This window comes from Mesoplodon bidens (assembly GCF_964165515.1).
Source record: "Mesoplodon bidens genome assembly, chromosome: 1".
Lineage (NCBI taxonomy): Eukaryota > Metazoa > Chordata > Mammalia > Artiodactyla > Ziphiidae > Mesoplodon > Mesoplodon bidens.
In genome coordinates, this window is record NC_138176.1 from 73,230,931 (window position 1) to 73,248,043 (window position 17,113).

At 37.2% G+C, this 17,113-nt stretch overlaps 1 protein-coding gene across 5 annotated transcripts in view; it reads left to right on the plus strand.

The window, feature by feature from the left end:
- Positions 1-17,113, plus strand: part of GSTCD (glutathione S-transferase C-terminal domain containing) — a 135,600-nt gene that overhangs the window by 109,623 nt on the left and 8,864 nt on the right. For 3 of the 5 annotated variants that reach the window (XM_081240694.1, XM_081240693.1, XM_081240692.1), the window contains 2 exons: positions 1,079-1,207; positions 15,020-15,153. In XM_081240694.1, coding sequence (XP_081096820.1) covers positions 1,079-1,207; positions 15,020-15,153 — 263 coding nt within the window. Of the gene's footprint in view, positions 1-1,078; positions 1,208-1,379; positions 1,476-1,914; positions 3,785-15,019; positions 15,154-17,113 lie in introns of those variants that run through there. The other 2 variants (XM_081240696.1, XM_081240695.1) reach the window with 2 other exon arrangements.

The following is a 17,113-nucleotide window of genomic DNA, read 5'->3' on the forward strand; positions in this document are numbered from 1 at the left end:
AACTGGAAAAGGGAAGTCTTGACTAGAATAAAGGCTGGAAAACCTTTGACCCCAAGTATCCTCTGACAGGCTTTTTATACAAAGGGATCCAGGATTTTTCCATAAAGACAAGCGTAAGGACAAAATAAGGACCAAACTAGGAATGATAGTGATGAAAGTGATTTAACTTTGCTGCCCACTCTTCTCCATCTAAACCAGTGATGGTCTCCCACCTTCCTTGGCCTGGATTACTGTTAGAAATTCTGAACTGGTTGCCCTGCCTTCTGCCTCTCCCCCACCAATCCATACTATGCATTGCAGCAACCAGACCTCCTTTCATTGCACATGATCTGGCTCCTGTTACCTCTCCAGCCTGATTCCTACATCCCACACCCGGTCTCCCTACCTCCACCGTCACCATCACACACTGTACCCCAGCTATACCAGTTTTCTCAGTTCTTCAAATACACCATATCTTTCTTACCTTGGGCCTTCATACATGTTTCTCTCTCTGCTAGAAACACACCTTTATTCCCGCAGCTGATTTCTGTTCACTCTTCAGGCCTCAGTTAATATGTTACTCTTTCACATTAAATGACTAAAACCTCCCTTAGTCATCAAGTCTGCGTGCTCTGATAACACATTATATGTCTTTCATTAAACACTTATCACTCACTGTATTATAATTGCCTGTTTCACTTATATCACTATATCTAGGAGCTTCTTCTTTTTTTTTTTTTTTTTTTTGCGGTACTCGGGCCTCTCACAGTTGTGGCCTCTCCCACTGCGGAACACAGGCTCTGGATGCGCAGGCTCAGCAGCCATGGCTCACGGGCCCAGCTGCTCCATGGCATGCGGGATCCTCCCGGACCGGGGCACGAACACACGTCCCCTGCATCAGCAGGCAGACTCCCAACCACTGTGCCACCAGGGAAGCCCTCATTTTTGTACTATATTATCTGGCCTACTTCCTGGCATGGGATAATGATCAATATAATATGATCTACATTATTAAAGCTAGTAAACACTGTAATAATACTTTACCCTAATGCCTGAATTATGTTACTGAATATACTGTTGTTTCCTGGGTACAATCTAGGTTACATTAATAGAAAACAAGGAATTATCATTAATTCGTGCTAAGAAGAGAAGTGACGAACTAGGGTTAAGCAACATTTGGTTCATTCAAGCAAATATGGAGTATTTTACAGGGACATTTAATATTGGGGTAAGTAATCAAGCAATTTCAATTTCTTTAATTAACTAAATAAGAATAATAATATGTCTTAGAGTAAATAAAGGTGATAATTTTATTTTCTTTGCTAAACAAGAAATTTATAACTTTTGTTTTCTACTGTCTGTAAAGTCTAGCCTATTAATGAATATTACTTCATTCACAGCATTTCTTCATCACATGGTAGAGATAATATTTGTTCCTCTACCAGACAAGAATTTTATTTTCTTCACTGCAGAATCTCCAGTGCCTAAAAAATTGTTTGACATATAGCAAGTACTTTAAAATAGTTACTAATTGAATGAATAAATGAATTCTAATGAAGGTGACTTCTCTTGGTTTATTTTACATTTTTAGAAGTTAATGAAAGAAGAGAAAAACAGAATATGATAGGACAATTAGCTTGTTAACAGCCTGTAAATACTAGAGTTGCTTTTAGATAATACTTTCTTTATCAAGGATTTAATATCTACATGTATTTTAAGTTTCCAATAGACAGAAAGTATATTGGTGATGTTTCTGAAACCTTCAGATCAAATTGTTACTGTTTGATACTACTAAAAAGACCGAAGATAAAGTGATTCTGCCAGTTCACTTAAACCCAGGGTTGTATGCTCTGGTGGAATTTGAGTTTCATTAAGATGTTAACATTGCTGCTGCTCTTGTATCTGTTTTAAATAATTTTTTTCTTATTTTTATAGGACTAAGTGCTCAATATAGAAAACTACATAATAATATAAAGAAGAATCACCAGTATTTCTGCTAGTGAGAGATAAATACTATCAAAACCCTTTAGTCTTTATGTATTTATGCACACAAACAAATGCATGTTTACACATAGGTTAACACTGTTGAGGTCATACTTCATAGGTCCTGCTTTACCTGAAATTGTCATAAATACTTTACTCATTAATCATATTTCTTTTTTGTTGTTATTATAATTTAATTGTTACTATTATGTATATCTTATGCATCACTCAAGATTTTTTTTTTTTTTTTTTGTGGTACGCGGGCCTCTCACTGTTGTGGCCTCTCCCGTCGCGGAGCACAGGCTCCGGACGCGCAGGCTCAGCAGCCATGGCTCACGGGCCCAGCCACTCCACGGCATGTGGGATCTTCCCAGACCCGGGCACGAACCCGTTTCGCCTGCATCAGCAGGCGGACTCTCAACCACTGCGCCACCAGGGAAGCCCCACTTAAGATTTTTGATACCTTTGCCTCATCACTTTCTAGGAAGGTTGTGCTAATTTGCATTCCCAACTGTATATGTTCATATAACATATACAGTGGGCTTGTCTAAGTGGAATTCTTGTCCAGTCTCAGAAGTTCAGATCTTTTGTAGTACTTATGACTTTTGTCCAATGAAATTCATTTCTTAAATACCAACTACTACAAATTTGTGGGGTTTATTGTTATTTTTATAGCCTAAAAATTATACAGTTTGTTTCCTTTGTAGATATAATATAGATTGGTTATCTCAAGCCAAGCTTATAGAAAGAGAAGTAAACTTTTAAGAAAACTGTTAATAAGGATATTCAGGAAAATATAGACATCTGATACAGCAAATTCAAATTAAGTATATATTTATATGCTGCTTAAATTTTACATAAATGATGAGGTAGAGAGTAAAGCTTCTCCCACAAAACAAGCCATTAAACCAATGCCCATGTTACCAGTACACCAGGCAGAATGTATAAGGTAGCAAGATATTGCTGCCTATCTACTCACCTCTCAAATCACAAAATTCCCAGCCTATCAGCCATGCATCTCTTTACCCTTCTGTGGCTTAAAGGTGATAAATCATTCTGGCATATTCTTGTAACTTTCAAGGTCATATAATTCACTAACACCAACTAACAATGTATATGTCTTTGGGGAAGTGATATTTTTCCCAAATATCATAGTAATGTATCCATAATGGGTTTTTTTCTTTCATAATTACTTTGTCAAGATATATGGAAAATGAATTTAAATTACTTGGAAGATTAAACCAAAATTAGATTTACTCTCAAGAATATAATTTGTGGGCGTCCCTGGTGGTGCAGTGGTTAAGAATCAATGTGCCAACTCAGGGGACATGGGTTCGAGCCCCAGTACGGGAAGATCCCACATTCCGCGGAGCAACTAAGCCCGTGCACCACAACAACTGAGCCTGCGCTGTAGAGCCCGAGAACCAAAACTGCTGAGCCCACATGCCGCAACTACGGAAGCTTGCGTGCCTAGAGCCCATGCTCCGCAAGGAGAAGCCACCACAATGAGAAGCCTGCGCACTGCAACGAAGAGTAGCACCGCTCGCCGCAGCTAGAGAAAGCCCGTGCTCAGCAACGAAGACCCAACGCAGCCAAAAATAAGTAAAATAAAATAAATAAATTTATTTTAAAAAGAATATAATTTGCCTAGGATGATAATTGAAGTATTGTCACTAGATAAATCAAACTAAATGCACCAGTGGCTCTAACTCTTGTATTAAGTAGATTCCAATGAAAATACCGTAACTAGAGAGGAAATCAGAATAACAGGTATCAGAAATTCGTGAAAACTCCATTAATTCACAATTTTGTGGTATTTCAAATAAGGGTTTAGTTGGCATTTATCTTTGCTTAGTAAATGCCTTTTTCTTCTACTGTTTTTCTTTAGACATAAAAATTAATGATGTAAACAAGATTTTAAGTGGAGAATTTTAAAGTCTTCGAACCAACTATCTTGCAGAACTTAAATCAATTATACATGAGAATTGAAATACTAATTATTATTCTTATCTCCATTAATACAACAATCTATATCAGGCAAAAATGAATAGATTTACTAACGTTGTTAAACTAGTGTGACTTGAAATAATGGACGAGAACAAATCTAAATATTTTCAGGTCTTTAAACAAGGTCTTCCATCACCCCCAAGGGCTGTGCCTCCCCCATGTAACCAGAATCAATGAGGTAATACAGTGTTTGTTCCAAAGAGCATTTTGTAGTTTCTGATTTACGTTGTGCTTATTTGAGAAATATATTTCTTTAGAAATACAAATGTCCAATAAGCTTATAAATAACATTCAAAGTCTGTAGTAACCAGATGCATTTCAACTTGAACAACAACGATATTCCATTCTTGCTCTTAACACTTGCAAAGATTTTTAAAATATTACTGTAAGGCTTTTAAAATATTATTGACTGTAAGGCTTCAGTGAAGGGGGCCTAATCATATGGGAGCTTTGAAATTTTTCATTTACATGATATTTGTAATGATTTGTTAATGACATGAAATGTTAGTTATAATGGTAAACAGAGAAATTTATATAAACATAATGGTTAGGAGTATGCATTTTAACATTGAATTTAACTTGTGCTAAAGTCTCAGCTTGGCCACTTACTAGTTGTATGGCCTCATCCTCAATCCTCAGTTTTTTCATCTATGACATGGACATAACATACCTGGCTCATGGGATGTTGATACAATGTGCATGAACCACTTAGCAAGTTGCCTGGCATTTAGGAAGTACTCAAAAAATTGGGCCTCTTTTTACTCTGTGCAGTGTGATCTCAACCATGTGAAAACTGCTTAAAAAGGATGAGAGGAAATTATGCTAATATGTATTTTTTAAGGTGGCTATCTCTATATGCTATGTAATAATATTTTTCTTTATTCAAAATTTTCAAAATATTCCATATTTAACATGTTACCATTTTTATATTCAAATAATGTAAGCAGTAAAAATAGAAGAAATAAATACATGTGCTTAATATTTTATAGATAGATACCTAGCTTACTTAGCCAAGAAAGGCTAATAGGACCCTAAGGATTACTATAAGATATCTAAAAGAATTCTGAGCATATAAGATACATATATAATTATATATGTATATATAATTTCTTTTAAAACAAGTATTTGATTATCATAGAAATACCTTTTGATTTTGTTTTTAAATACAAAACTCTTTTCAAAATTGAGAAACATCTGAGAAGGTTTCTTTTCCTTCCAGTTTGAATGTATGCAGCTGTATGACCCTGAATTGAGTATGTGTTATGGACTGAAAGTTTGTGCCCCACCTCCACCACCAAAAAATTCATGTGTTGAATTCCTTAGCCCCTCATGTGATGGTATTAGAAGGTGGGACCTTTGGGAGGTAATTGGGTCATGAGGGTGGTGCTCTCTGAGTGGAATTAGTGCCTTTATAAGAAAAGAGCTTGTGCCCCCTCTTAGCTCTCCACCATGTGATGATACAGTGAGAAGACAGCCATCTGCAAACCAGGAATGGGGTCCTCACTAGACATCAGATCTGCCAGCACCCTGATCTTGGACTTCCCAGCCTCCAGAACTAAGAAAAATGTTTGCTGTTTAAACCACCAAGTTTATGATAGTTTCTTAAGAGCAGCCCAAACTAAAACAGTATATATCAATTATCATACCCTTAAAGGGCAACTTAGAAAAGATTGCTTTAAAAGTGGACTTTTTAAGGCTATTTTTTAAGAAGTCTATTATCACCTTCTTGTCTAGTGCAATATAAATAATCTTCCTTGTGAAAACTTACTTTATAAGATTTTACTTTTTAAGGCCTAATTTATTATGTGTAGTAATACCTAAGCTCTCAAACAGTATAACAAAAAACTTGTTGTCAAACAGTATTACTGAAAGGGCCACGACTATGGAAAAACACACTTTGCATTAAGAAACAAAAACTGTGTCAGTGCTGAACAGCTTGCCCACCAAAATGTTTTAGTTGGGTAATTTCAATAGTAACATAGAGTCATCTCAAACAGGTGATAAGGTATTGATTTCTAACAGTATTGGTGAATATTTTCTATTTATCAATATATAACAAAATCTCTAAACAGTTTATTTTTGAGTTATCTATATTTACTTTTTTCTATTTCACCCATAACAATTTTTAATATGATTGTTTATGATTCATCAGTGCTGAGTGCTTAATTACAAGCTCATTTCTACTTATGTATGTTAGTATACAATTAGAAGCATATACAATTATAGAATGTAATTCAGTAACACTTTTGATTAATGATTTATGTAATCCTTGTTTTAAAGGGAAAGGAACTTGAGAAATTATATATTCTGCAAACACAATTTTTTAAAAATCATTAAGGCGATGAAGGACTTCCCAGATGAAGGTGGCAGATAGAGGTATTGCAACTCCCTTCTCCCCAAGAGAGATCAGACCACCAAATAACAAAGAGAACAAGAACCAGAAAAATCATACTCCATCTTTAATGAAACAATGTTCAAGATTCTATAACTTGAACTACAATATTTGAAGATAGAAAGCATACTGAAGAAAAAATTAGTGAGTAGAGAAGAGGAAAATCAAACTTAAATGCATGGGGAGAGGGAGGCTCAAGAGGGCTATCAGGAAGCAAGTCACTTTGCTCTCACAGAATCCCAGAAAATTTCAGGAATTCAGGATACCAGAAACCACAGAGGAAGGGTATAAGAAGGGGCTGGAATCATGTTTAATTAAAAATTTTATTTAGAGACCCAGATTCCCACCACCACCTTGTGTAGGCAAGTAACTATTTCCCCCAACTCCTGCAAGAGACCGGAAGTTTATTCTATGAGAAAAGTGTAATAGAGACTCTCCAAGAATAGGGAGAGAAGGGCGAGAATGATGTAACAACAAAAATAAGAACTAAGTGCCCTTAATTCCAGAATTCCTTCAGAAGCTAGAATCATCTCCTCAATCAGAGATTAAAAGAGCCTCCTTTACAGAATCAGAACTATCCCCAGAGAAAATACTATAGCTGTAATTTTTTTTTTAAAAAGCCAGCTGGCCACCTGGTCACCCAATCACTAAGGAAGCCCACCTTCAAGGCTTTCTTTCAGACTTCCGATCAACTTTTTAGTGATTCACTCTTATATGAACTGACAGCCAAGGAATATCAAAACGTGGAAAACTTCCAAAATAGAAGCCCACCTTCAAGGCTTTCTTTCAGACTTCCGATCAACTTTTTAGTGATTCACTCTTATATGAACTGACAGCCAAAGAATATCAAAACGTGGAAAACTTCCAAAATAGAAGAGACCAAAGCAACAAACACAACAAAAGGAGAGATCAGAAAAGATATTGCATTAATGAAACAGGGATAGAATGAAAAAGAAAAACCATCAGAGAACAAGAACCATCAGAGAACAAGAAAGAACTTCTAAACACGTTAGCCAAAATAAAAAGCAAGTAGAAAATCTAAAAGATGAAGTGTAGGACATCATCTGAAAAAAAACAGGACAAAAATAAAAAAAGACATAGAGATAAGAGCTGAAAGAAGCATTTTTTTTTCAAATAGAGATTTAGTCCATGAATCCAATACCTCGATATTCTCAATAATAGGAGAACCAGGAAGAGAAAACAGATAAAATGGTGAGGAGGAAAATATCAAAGAACTAATATAAGAAAATGTGTCAGGATGTGTTTCTCTTGACTGAAAAAGCAAGCTTAAAAAATGACCTAGGGGCTTCCCTGGTGGCGCAGTGGTTGAGAGTCCACGTGCTGATGCAGGGGACGCAGGTTTGTGCCCTGGTCCGGGAAGATCCCGCATGCCGCGGAGCCGCTAGGCCTGTGAGCCATGGCCGCTGAGCCTGCGCGTCCAGAGCCTGTGCTCCGCAACAGGAGAGGCCACAACAGTGAGAGGCCTGCATACCAAAGCAAAAAAAAAAAAAAAAGACCTAAAGCAATGCACATTGTTGTGGGGGAAAAGCATAAAAAAAATTTTTTAAATGGAGAAGTGTTGTGATAAAAAGAGAAGTTCCTAACAGCTTCCAAAGAGGAAAAAGAAAAGAGGTCACATAGAGAAAATCTGGAATCAAAATGCTGTCACACTTCTCAATAGCAACATGGAAAGCTAGAAGACAGTGAAGCAATGCCTTCAAAATTCTGAAGGAAAGTTTCCAACCTTAAATTTTATGCCTGACCAATCATGTATGAAAGTAATAAAGAAAATGTCAAGGTCTCAAGAAAATGTGCATCAGGAAATTATGTAAAAGATGTGCTTCAGGGCTTCCCTAGTGGCTCAGTGGTTGAGAGTCCGCCTGCCGATGCAGGGGACGTGGGTTCGTGCCTCGGTCCGGGAAGATCCCACATGCTGCAGAGCAGCTAGGCCCGTGAGCCATGGCCGCTGAGCCTGCGCGTCCGGAGCCTGTGCTCCGCAACGGGAGAGGCCACAACAGTGAGAGGCCTGCATACACCGGAAAAAAAAGAAAAAAAAAAAAAAAAAGATGTGCTTCACTAAAATAAAAGAGTAGGGCTTCCCTGGTGGCGCAGTGGTTAAGAATCCGCCTGCCAATGCACGGGACACGGGTTCGAGCCCTTGTCCGGGAAGATCCCACATGCTGTGGAGCAACTAAGCCCATGCACCACAACTACTGAGCCTGTGCTCTAGAGTCCGTGAGCCACAACTACTGAGCCCACACGCCACAACTACTGAAGCCTGCGTGCCTAGAGCTGGTGCTCCACAACAAGAGAAGCCACCGCAATGAGAGGCCTGCACACTGCAAGGAAGAGTAGCCCCCGCTCGCTGCAACTAGAGAAAGCCCGCGTGCAGCAACAAAGACCCAACACAGCCAAAAATAACTAAATAAATAAATAAATTTAAAATAAAAATAAGATAGTAGATAATAAAAAGGAATAAGTGGTATCTAATCAAGAGTGGGTGAAGAGAGTTCTTGGTATGATGGCAAAGGGAAGTCACAGGACCAGACAGAGCTAGGTAGCAGGCACAGAAAGCAGTGAGTCCATGTTTTAATAAAAGGTCAGGAGGCCCAGGAAAGATGTCTTCAGGAAAAAAAAATGGAGCTGGCCAATTATTTGACAGTTTTCACACAGTGGAAAATTTTACCATAGAGCATTTTACAGAACTTCTGTGCAAGAAAAGTCTTGGATGTTAAAAAAAAAAAATCGTACAGCACAGTTAGTTTTGATTTGAAAGAGCAATATACATTGATTATATAGAAAAACAGAGATGGATTTCAGGAAAGAAAACCAATGAGTTGAAAAGCATTAGCTTTGGTCACCAGATTTTCTTTCGAGGTAGAGAAGTGTGTACGGAACAAGGAAATTTTTTTGTCATTACATGCCTTTTAGCATTACTTGAATTTTAAAGCCAATTACATATAACATAATTGCATGAAAGTTTTTAAAGAGGAGGAACGGGAGCGCACAACTGGTACCAAGCTTGCTTCTAAGATACCTGGTTAAGAATCCTTCCTCGAGAAGCAAAGGCTCAGAGCATGATTGGATTGGGGCAAATTTAGAGATCATTCAGTTCAACCTTCTCATTTTGTAAATATAAAAGTTGAAGCTCCACCTGGGGAAGAGGAACATAGCAAGTTAATGTAAGAGCTGGGACTAGAATCCAGTCATTGACTTCCTGTTCACTCCCCACATCTAAAGAAAGGAGTAAATGGGAACATAGAGAATTAGAATAACTTTTGGTGTCAGAGAGATTGAATTTAAATCTTGTCTTCATCATTTGTGACCTTGGACCAGCCACTTGGCCTTTTTGTAAAATGGGGAATAACAACACCTATATGCATGGGTTAGACTAGGAAAAGGCTAATAAATGTTAAATGAATCTTTAAAAAGTAAACGAACAAAAACCCCCCAAGGACAGGATGCCTAGTACAGTCATAAATACATCTAGCACAAGCTTAGTTTTGGGAGTGTGAATAAGGCATAGTCTTACTATCTTTCAAAATATGTCTTACATTAAAAATCAATACATACTCTTTACCAACATATATGTTCTTAGACTATATGGGTATCTTTTTCAACATATATTTTCTTAGAGAAGAATCAATCAGTTTGTCTAGAATCTTGCCTTGTTTTCTAGAAGCTGCCAGTTGAAAGACAGTCTGAGAGTGAGTGATGATTAATTTTGTTTATTTACCACCACATATAGCAAAGATACGTGGATTGAGGTTTCCTGGCTGTTCGGTTATGTTTCATTGGCTTACATCATAGGATGTGTTATAGTTAAAACCTTTATGACATATAGATTAATTGAAGTAGAAATGTGAAGGAAAGGTCCTTAATTTATAGTCCATGAATTCTGCAGCATTTATTTGGATCAAAAATATTTACATTTAGTTTGGAATATGCATTACCTTGGCCAATAGATAAGTTTACAATTCAATTTTTATCCTTTATTATAATTCAGTGTATGTACAGAGAACCACAATACCAAATTTTGAGGGTCAGTCAGTGAAACACTTGTTTGCTATGTTGTCAGCGAACCATTGATTAAATATGATTGTTTTTCCCCCAGCACATTAACCTTTATTAGATACTCATAGTTTATGTTTTGATACTCTTTCTACAGTTGTCAGATCTATCAGTGTGTGTATTAATAAATCTATCTATCCATTGTATATTATATTACAAACTCTCTGGGTCAGATGCTTTAAATGTAATTAGAAATTAGATTTCATACCAGTTTCTGTAGATAGGAATGGTTTAAGAAATAAATTTAGATGTATTTCTCTTCATCCTTTCCTTTCTTTGTCACTTCCTTTATGTGTAACCAGCACGTATCCCATTCCTTCTTCTCTTGAATCAGTGGTGAACCTAAGAGTGATACCCAGAAATTCTTCATTAAAAAAGATGGTCTCTAAGGTTCCTTCCAGCTCCAAGTATGTTGGTCAGAGAAGGCATATGTAATGGAAAACCTGTGAGCTTTGGAGTCAGACCTGGATTCAGAATTCATCTGGAATGTTTGCTGGCTAGGTGATCTTGTCATGTTATTGCAAGAGATAATAAGAGCTATTTAAAGTATTAAAAATTTTTTTAAAAGAATTAAATGATTAAATCAAGAAAAAATCTATGTAAAGATTTTGACATCTAGCAGACACTGCATACATGCTAGTCCCCTATGGTGTTATAATTCCAGAAGATAGTAGGACCAATGAGATGAATAAAATGAGAGGAAGTATACAATAGTCTGCCCATATCTGTGCTTTTGCTTTCCTCTGTTTCAGTTACCTGTGGTCTGTCATGGTCTGAAAATATTAAATGGAAAATTCCAAAAAGAAACAATTCATAAGTTTGAAATTATACACTCTCCTCCAACCAGCCCAGGACATGAATCATCCCTTTGTCCAGGGTTTCCATGCTGTATACACTCTCCCCCTGCCAGCCACCACCCACACCCCCAGCATAGGAACAAGCATAGTACAGTTGATTGACCCTTGAACTACATGGGTTTGAGCTGCATGGGTCCACTTATTTTTTTCAGTAAATATATACTACTGTACTACATGAGCTGTGTTTGGTTGAATCCACAGGTGCAGAACCATGGATAAGGAGGGCCAACTCTAAAGTTTTACTCAGATTTTTGGCTGCGTGGGGTGGGGGATTTGTGGGAGAGGTCAAAGCCCCTAAACTCCACATTGGTTAAGGGTCAACAGTATTTATAGAGGTCGGTACTATCCCTGGTTTCAGGCATCCACTGGGGGTCTTAGAACATATCCCCTGTGGCTAAGAGGGGACTACTGTATTTGTATAGAGTAGTTGTCTAGGCTGGAAGACTCCAAACTGTCTGAGTTGGGGTCCTTAATTTGTTGTGTCACCTGGAACAAGTTACTTGACTTCTCTGGGCTTCAATTTCCTCATCTTAAAACAGTACGTACTTTAAGATATTTGTACACCCATGTTCATAGCAACAGTGTTCACAATAGCTGAGGTGGAAGCAACCCAAATGTCCATGGATGGATGAATAGGTAAACAAAATGTGGTACATATATATACAGTTGTCCCTTGGTATCCATGGGGGATTGGTTTCAGGACCTCCTCATATACCAAAGTCCGAGGATGCCGAGGAGAGTTCTAAAACAACAAACAGTAACAATGATTACTGAAAATAGTTTTGAGAATTTTTAAACGTCATTTTTTACGCAATAGCATCTTCCATAGCCATGTATATTCTTCATTCCTTTTTATAGCTGCAGAGTACTCCATTACATGTATTCTACCAGCGCTCTGTCAGTGGGAAATTGGCTTGTTTCCATTTTGTTGTTATTTCAAATATTGCCTCAGTGAATAAATCTTTTTATATGTTTGTCAGTGTGTCCACTGGATAGATTTTATTACAAGTGAAAGCACAAATTTCATGTAATTTTGCTGAATATTGCTAAGTTCTTCCTCCAAAGGGTTGTGACATTTTTGTATTCCCACCAGCAATATATGATGGTGTCTCTTTCCTCACAGTCTGGCTGATAGACTGTTATCAAATTTTAGGATTTTTGCCACAATAATAAGTGATCATTAGATAATATATTAGTATAATTTCAATAATTATTTCTCTTATTTTGAACAATATTGAACAACTTTGGTTTATGGCCTATTTGCATACTGTTTTTCATGAACTGTCCAAATCTTTTGCCCATTTTACTATGAGATTATTAGGCTTTTTCTTTATATTTAAAAGCTTGTTATATATTAGGGATATTAACCTTTTGTGCTATAAATTGCAAATCTTTTTCTCTCTTTATCATTTGTCTTTTTACATATAATTTTGGGGTTTTGTCATTTGAAAGGGTTTTTTTTTAATTTTTACTTTGATGTACTTATTAACCTTACCCCTTATTATATGTGGACTTTCAGACATAGTTAGGAAATTATTTCCCACTCCCCAGGTTATGGAGAAATTTACTTATGTCTTTTTATTTGTTTTTGCATGTTAAATCTCTAACCCATTTGAAATTTATGTGTGGTGAGAGGAAAGGATCTAATTTTATTTTTTATAGAGCTATCAGGTTAACCCAACGTCACTTATTAAAAAGTCCATCTTGTCCCCAGTGGTTTGAAGTACCACCTTTGTTGCATGTTAAATTTTTGTATTCATATGGTTCCATTGATCTATATCTCTCATCATTATTTGCCTGTTTTTTTTTCTGACCTGCGTTTGATGGCATGGAAATTAGGAGCATGTGATGCAATAAAACCTTTTAGACCTAATAAGATCCATCATGTAAATAGTTCTTAGAATTAGTTGTTTTGTTTAAATGAGGGAAATAAACTCACTCTTTAGCATGTAGCAAAAGGAATGTGAACCTAAGTAAAGGGAGATTTATAAAAATAAATTGTCGAAACTTTTCTTTAAGAGGGTTTCATGGGAAAGCAGCCTGATGTGATTAACACTTGAGGTCAGGCTCTGGGTCAGGATCCCACCCTTCAGGAGCTGCTATGTTGTGAGCATATTCTTCATTTCCCCGAGCTTTAGTTTCCTCACTTCTCAGATGGAGATAATAAAATCTTTCAGGGCTGTTGTGAGCACAGAAGGATCTGCACACCGTCACCCAGCATAGCTGCCAACACATAAAGGGCACTAGGTGAGTGTTGGTTCTCTTCTCTCTCCCTCCAGGGAAAAATGAATCTATAATTTTTACTATGAGGTTTTCTCCAGCTACTCCTGAAAATAAGAACTAGCCCGATTTTTACCCTGCAAAGCTGGTTAAATGGGCAGATGAGAAATCAAGATTCTTTAATTCTCCAGTAGTTGGTGCTGCCTTCACTGGACGGCAGCCTGCCTAGGCTGTTTTTTCACGGTGAGGCAGGAAGGGAGGTTGACAGCAACCATAGGGACTGTTGACTTCTATGCAGGTGATGGAAGCCTGGTAGGAGGGGAGAATTCAGGAACAGGGTTGCGAGCAGAGAGCTTGCTTTCCTCTTCTCAGTACAACTTTGTTTTTGGTTTTCCAGTTCAAACGGGGAACCTGACTTATACTTAACATCCAGAAAGTTCCAGAAAATTTCTTTGTCTTTACCCTAAAAGTGCCTCCTTACCCTGAAGTTGAGAGATTTGTGTCTAGAAAGAACAATTATTATCCAATACAATTTGCCTCTGTTCAGAATGAAATGGAGATCTGAGCATTTTTCTGAGAAAATGCTTCATCTTTCAAGATCCCTACATCTGATTTTCTTTCAGGGTTCTAGTTTTCCTTATTTAGTCTTAATAATTTTCACAATTGTCTACTTTAGATTGTAAAACAGTATAGATATATTTAAGGCATTTGTTCCAAAAACATGTTTTAAAATCATTTTAAAGTTATTTTTCCTTTCATGAATTATTGATGTGCTAATCATGACTTCAACCCATAATGTTTTTCCTTTTTAAATAAACCCATTAAAAATATTTCATACAGTTCATCATTCAGTGTTAAGAATTGTAATTATATGAATATGAACAGGTGCTACATAAATATGATTTGATCAGTTTTAGACAACACTGATTAGAGTCTATTCAGACAGCATTTGCAATACTGTTTTCAAATACACTTCTATTAAATCTTTGCAACAGCATTGTCAGTATTATTAACCATAGTTTATGGTTGAGGAGACTGAGGCCCAAAGAAGTTCAATTTTAAGCAGCCCAGGATCACACAGCCAATTGCAGTTCTGGACTAGAAATTCTGATTCCAATGTAGAGTTCTTTCCACAGTGCTACAGCTGAACTAAATTTTCAATCAGCAAGAGCATTAGTTTAGACGTGCATACATATTGAATTCTCCTTATTTAACATGACATCAGATTTTCCATTGAATGAATCCTGTGCTTCATTACAAATGTTCCATTTGTAATCTTTCAACCTCTTGCTTAATTTTCTTAATTAATATGAATAGCTAATTACTCCTTTGGTATGTCCAAATGAGAACTATTTAAACTACTAGGAAATAATATTCTGGTAACTTGAAACCTCTTAAGGAACAGTCCTTACAAAAGTTTTGTTTTGTTTTGTTTTGTTTTTTTAATGGCACAAAGTAGCACTCTTAGTTAAAAAAGAACTTAGTGCTGAGGTCTGGTTTTGTTTTCCAGGTGGCGTTGCATGCTTGTGGAGTGGCAACAGACATGGTGATTGAGCACTGCATCAAAACACGGGCTTCCTTTGTCACGTGTCCTTGCTGTTATGGTTTCATTCAGAACACCTCAAAGTTTAATTTTCCAAAAAGGTGAAATCTTGTATTCTGCCAAAGGCACCAATATGGGTATTAAATCGGTACACAAAACTTATTTGGTATAAAGTTGCAAGGAGGTTTCAGTTTTGAGCTCATTTCCTTTTTCCACAATGGCAAGTATTGTTTATAAGCTGTATAAGGAAGAGAGGATCCTCCTCCATGTCTGCCCTTGATTTTTTTCTCCTAAATCCAGCTCTTGCTGAAATTTAGAAGCTAGTGTATCCAGGAGTCAGCTGACTGGAAGTCTGCCAGCTTCAGCACTTCTCTGTGTACTTCTAAATGGAAATTATCACCTGTGAGAGGCAGTAGAGTGTAGTGGTTAGGTGCTTAGGATTTGGAAGTATTCCACCTGGACGCAAGTATTGACTCCTCATGCCTTTTTTTTTTTTTTTTTTTTTTTTTTTTTTGCGGTACGCGGGCCTCTTACTGCTATGGCCTCTCCAGTTGCGGAGCACAGGCTCCGGACGCGCAGGCTCAGCGGCCATGGCTCACGGGCGCAGCCGCTCCGCAGCATGTGGGATCTTCCCGGACAGGGGCACGAACCCGTGTCCCCTGCATCGGCAGGCGGACTCTCAAACACTGCGCCACCAGGGAATCCCAACTCCCAATTATTTCACCTCAGGCAATATACTCAAACTCTTTTTGCCTACATTTTCTCATCTACAAAAGGGGGATTATAATAGTAACTACCTCAAGGTTTTTATGAGAATTGAATGATATATTTGTTAATCAATTAGAAGTGGCACAGAGCAAGCACTCCATAAATGTGAGCTGTTGCTAACTACAGTAGTAACATTTTTAAATTCTGCCCGCGAGTGGTGGTGGTTAACCTGCAAGCTCAATGGCCATTTTTACAGTCCTCCTTATCCCACATAGAAAAGGGAGACATTTTAATTCTCACCACTTTAACTCAACCTAGTGGAGGGCCATTCTTGGTGTTTATGACATTTCACTCTGACTTATAGTTACAGAGAATCCAGCTGATCATTTTAATTATAGGAGAGATTAAATATGCTAGTTTTGGGAAGTCTATCCTATCGTGTCAAAAAAGACTTCTTGATCATTTTCATCATTGCTTTTTAGAAACCTTCGAAATTTCCATTTGAATTTGTACTTAAGAGCTTCTAAGTAATTTAAAATAAAGTAAAAATAATAGCCTTCTTTTTCTTTATTTCATTATTTTGTTCTTTCCTATAATTTGCAGCTGTTGAGAGAAGAACAAAGGATCTATGGAAAAGCAAAAAATAAAATATAATTTGAGGGTTATTCAATACTTGAAACTTTATTTTACTCTAAATCTATACAGATAAAATGTAGAGTTTAAACCCATCAAAAATTTGTAAGTCTAGCACTATAAAGATTCTTAAGAATGGTAATTTGAGTTGTTCAGCCTGCAGTCTCACTTAACTGATTTTAAAGTCTCAGTTTAGGGACTGTCAACTTTTTCACATCTGTAGATTTACTGACATTTGCCCCCTTTGTCATTAGAGGACAACTCCCAGGTCACTAGCCCTTTGCCCTCATCACCCTAGGGCCAGGTGCCAAACAACTAAGGATAGCCCCTATGCTTCAGAACCTACTGACATTGTTCAAACCGGCCAGTACTAAGCTTGATCACTCTGCCCTGCCATTCCTTCCCATGGACTACGTAATAAAGGCTATTGACCGTGTTTTACCCCATTGTCTCTGCCTCCTGATCAACCTGGTGCTTCCCCCATGTGACCCTGTATGACATGGCTTGCCCCCTCTTCTTGGGAACTCTGAATAACAAACTTTCTTTTCAGTGGCAGTCCTCTCCTGATTTGTTGGCCTCACCACACCTGCATAACAATAAAACCTACGTTTTTAAAGGGCCTGAATCTGTGTGCACCCATGTGGGGAAGAGAAAAAAGTTACACTTCTCTAATAGTATAAACAATCTTTGAAAGAAATTCTTTAAAATTAATTACATACC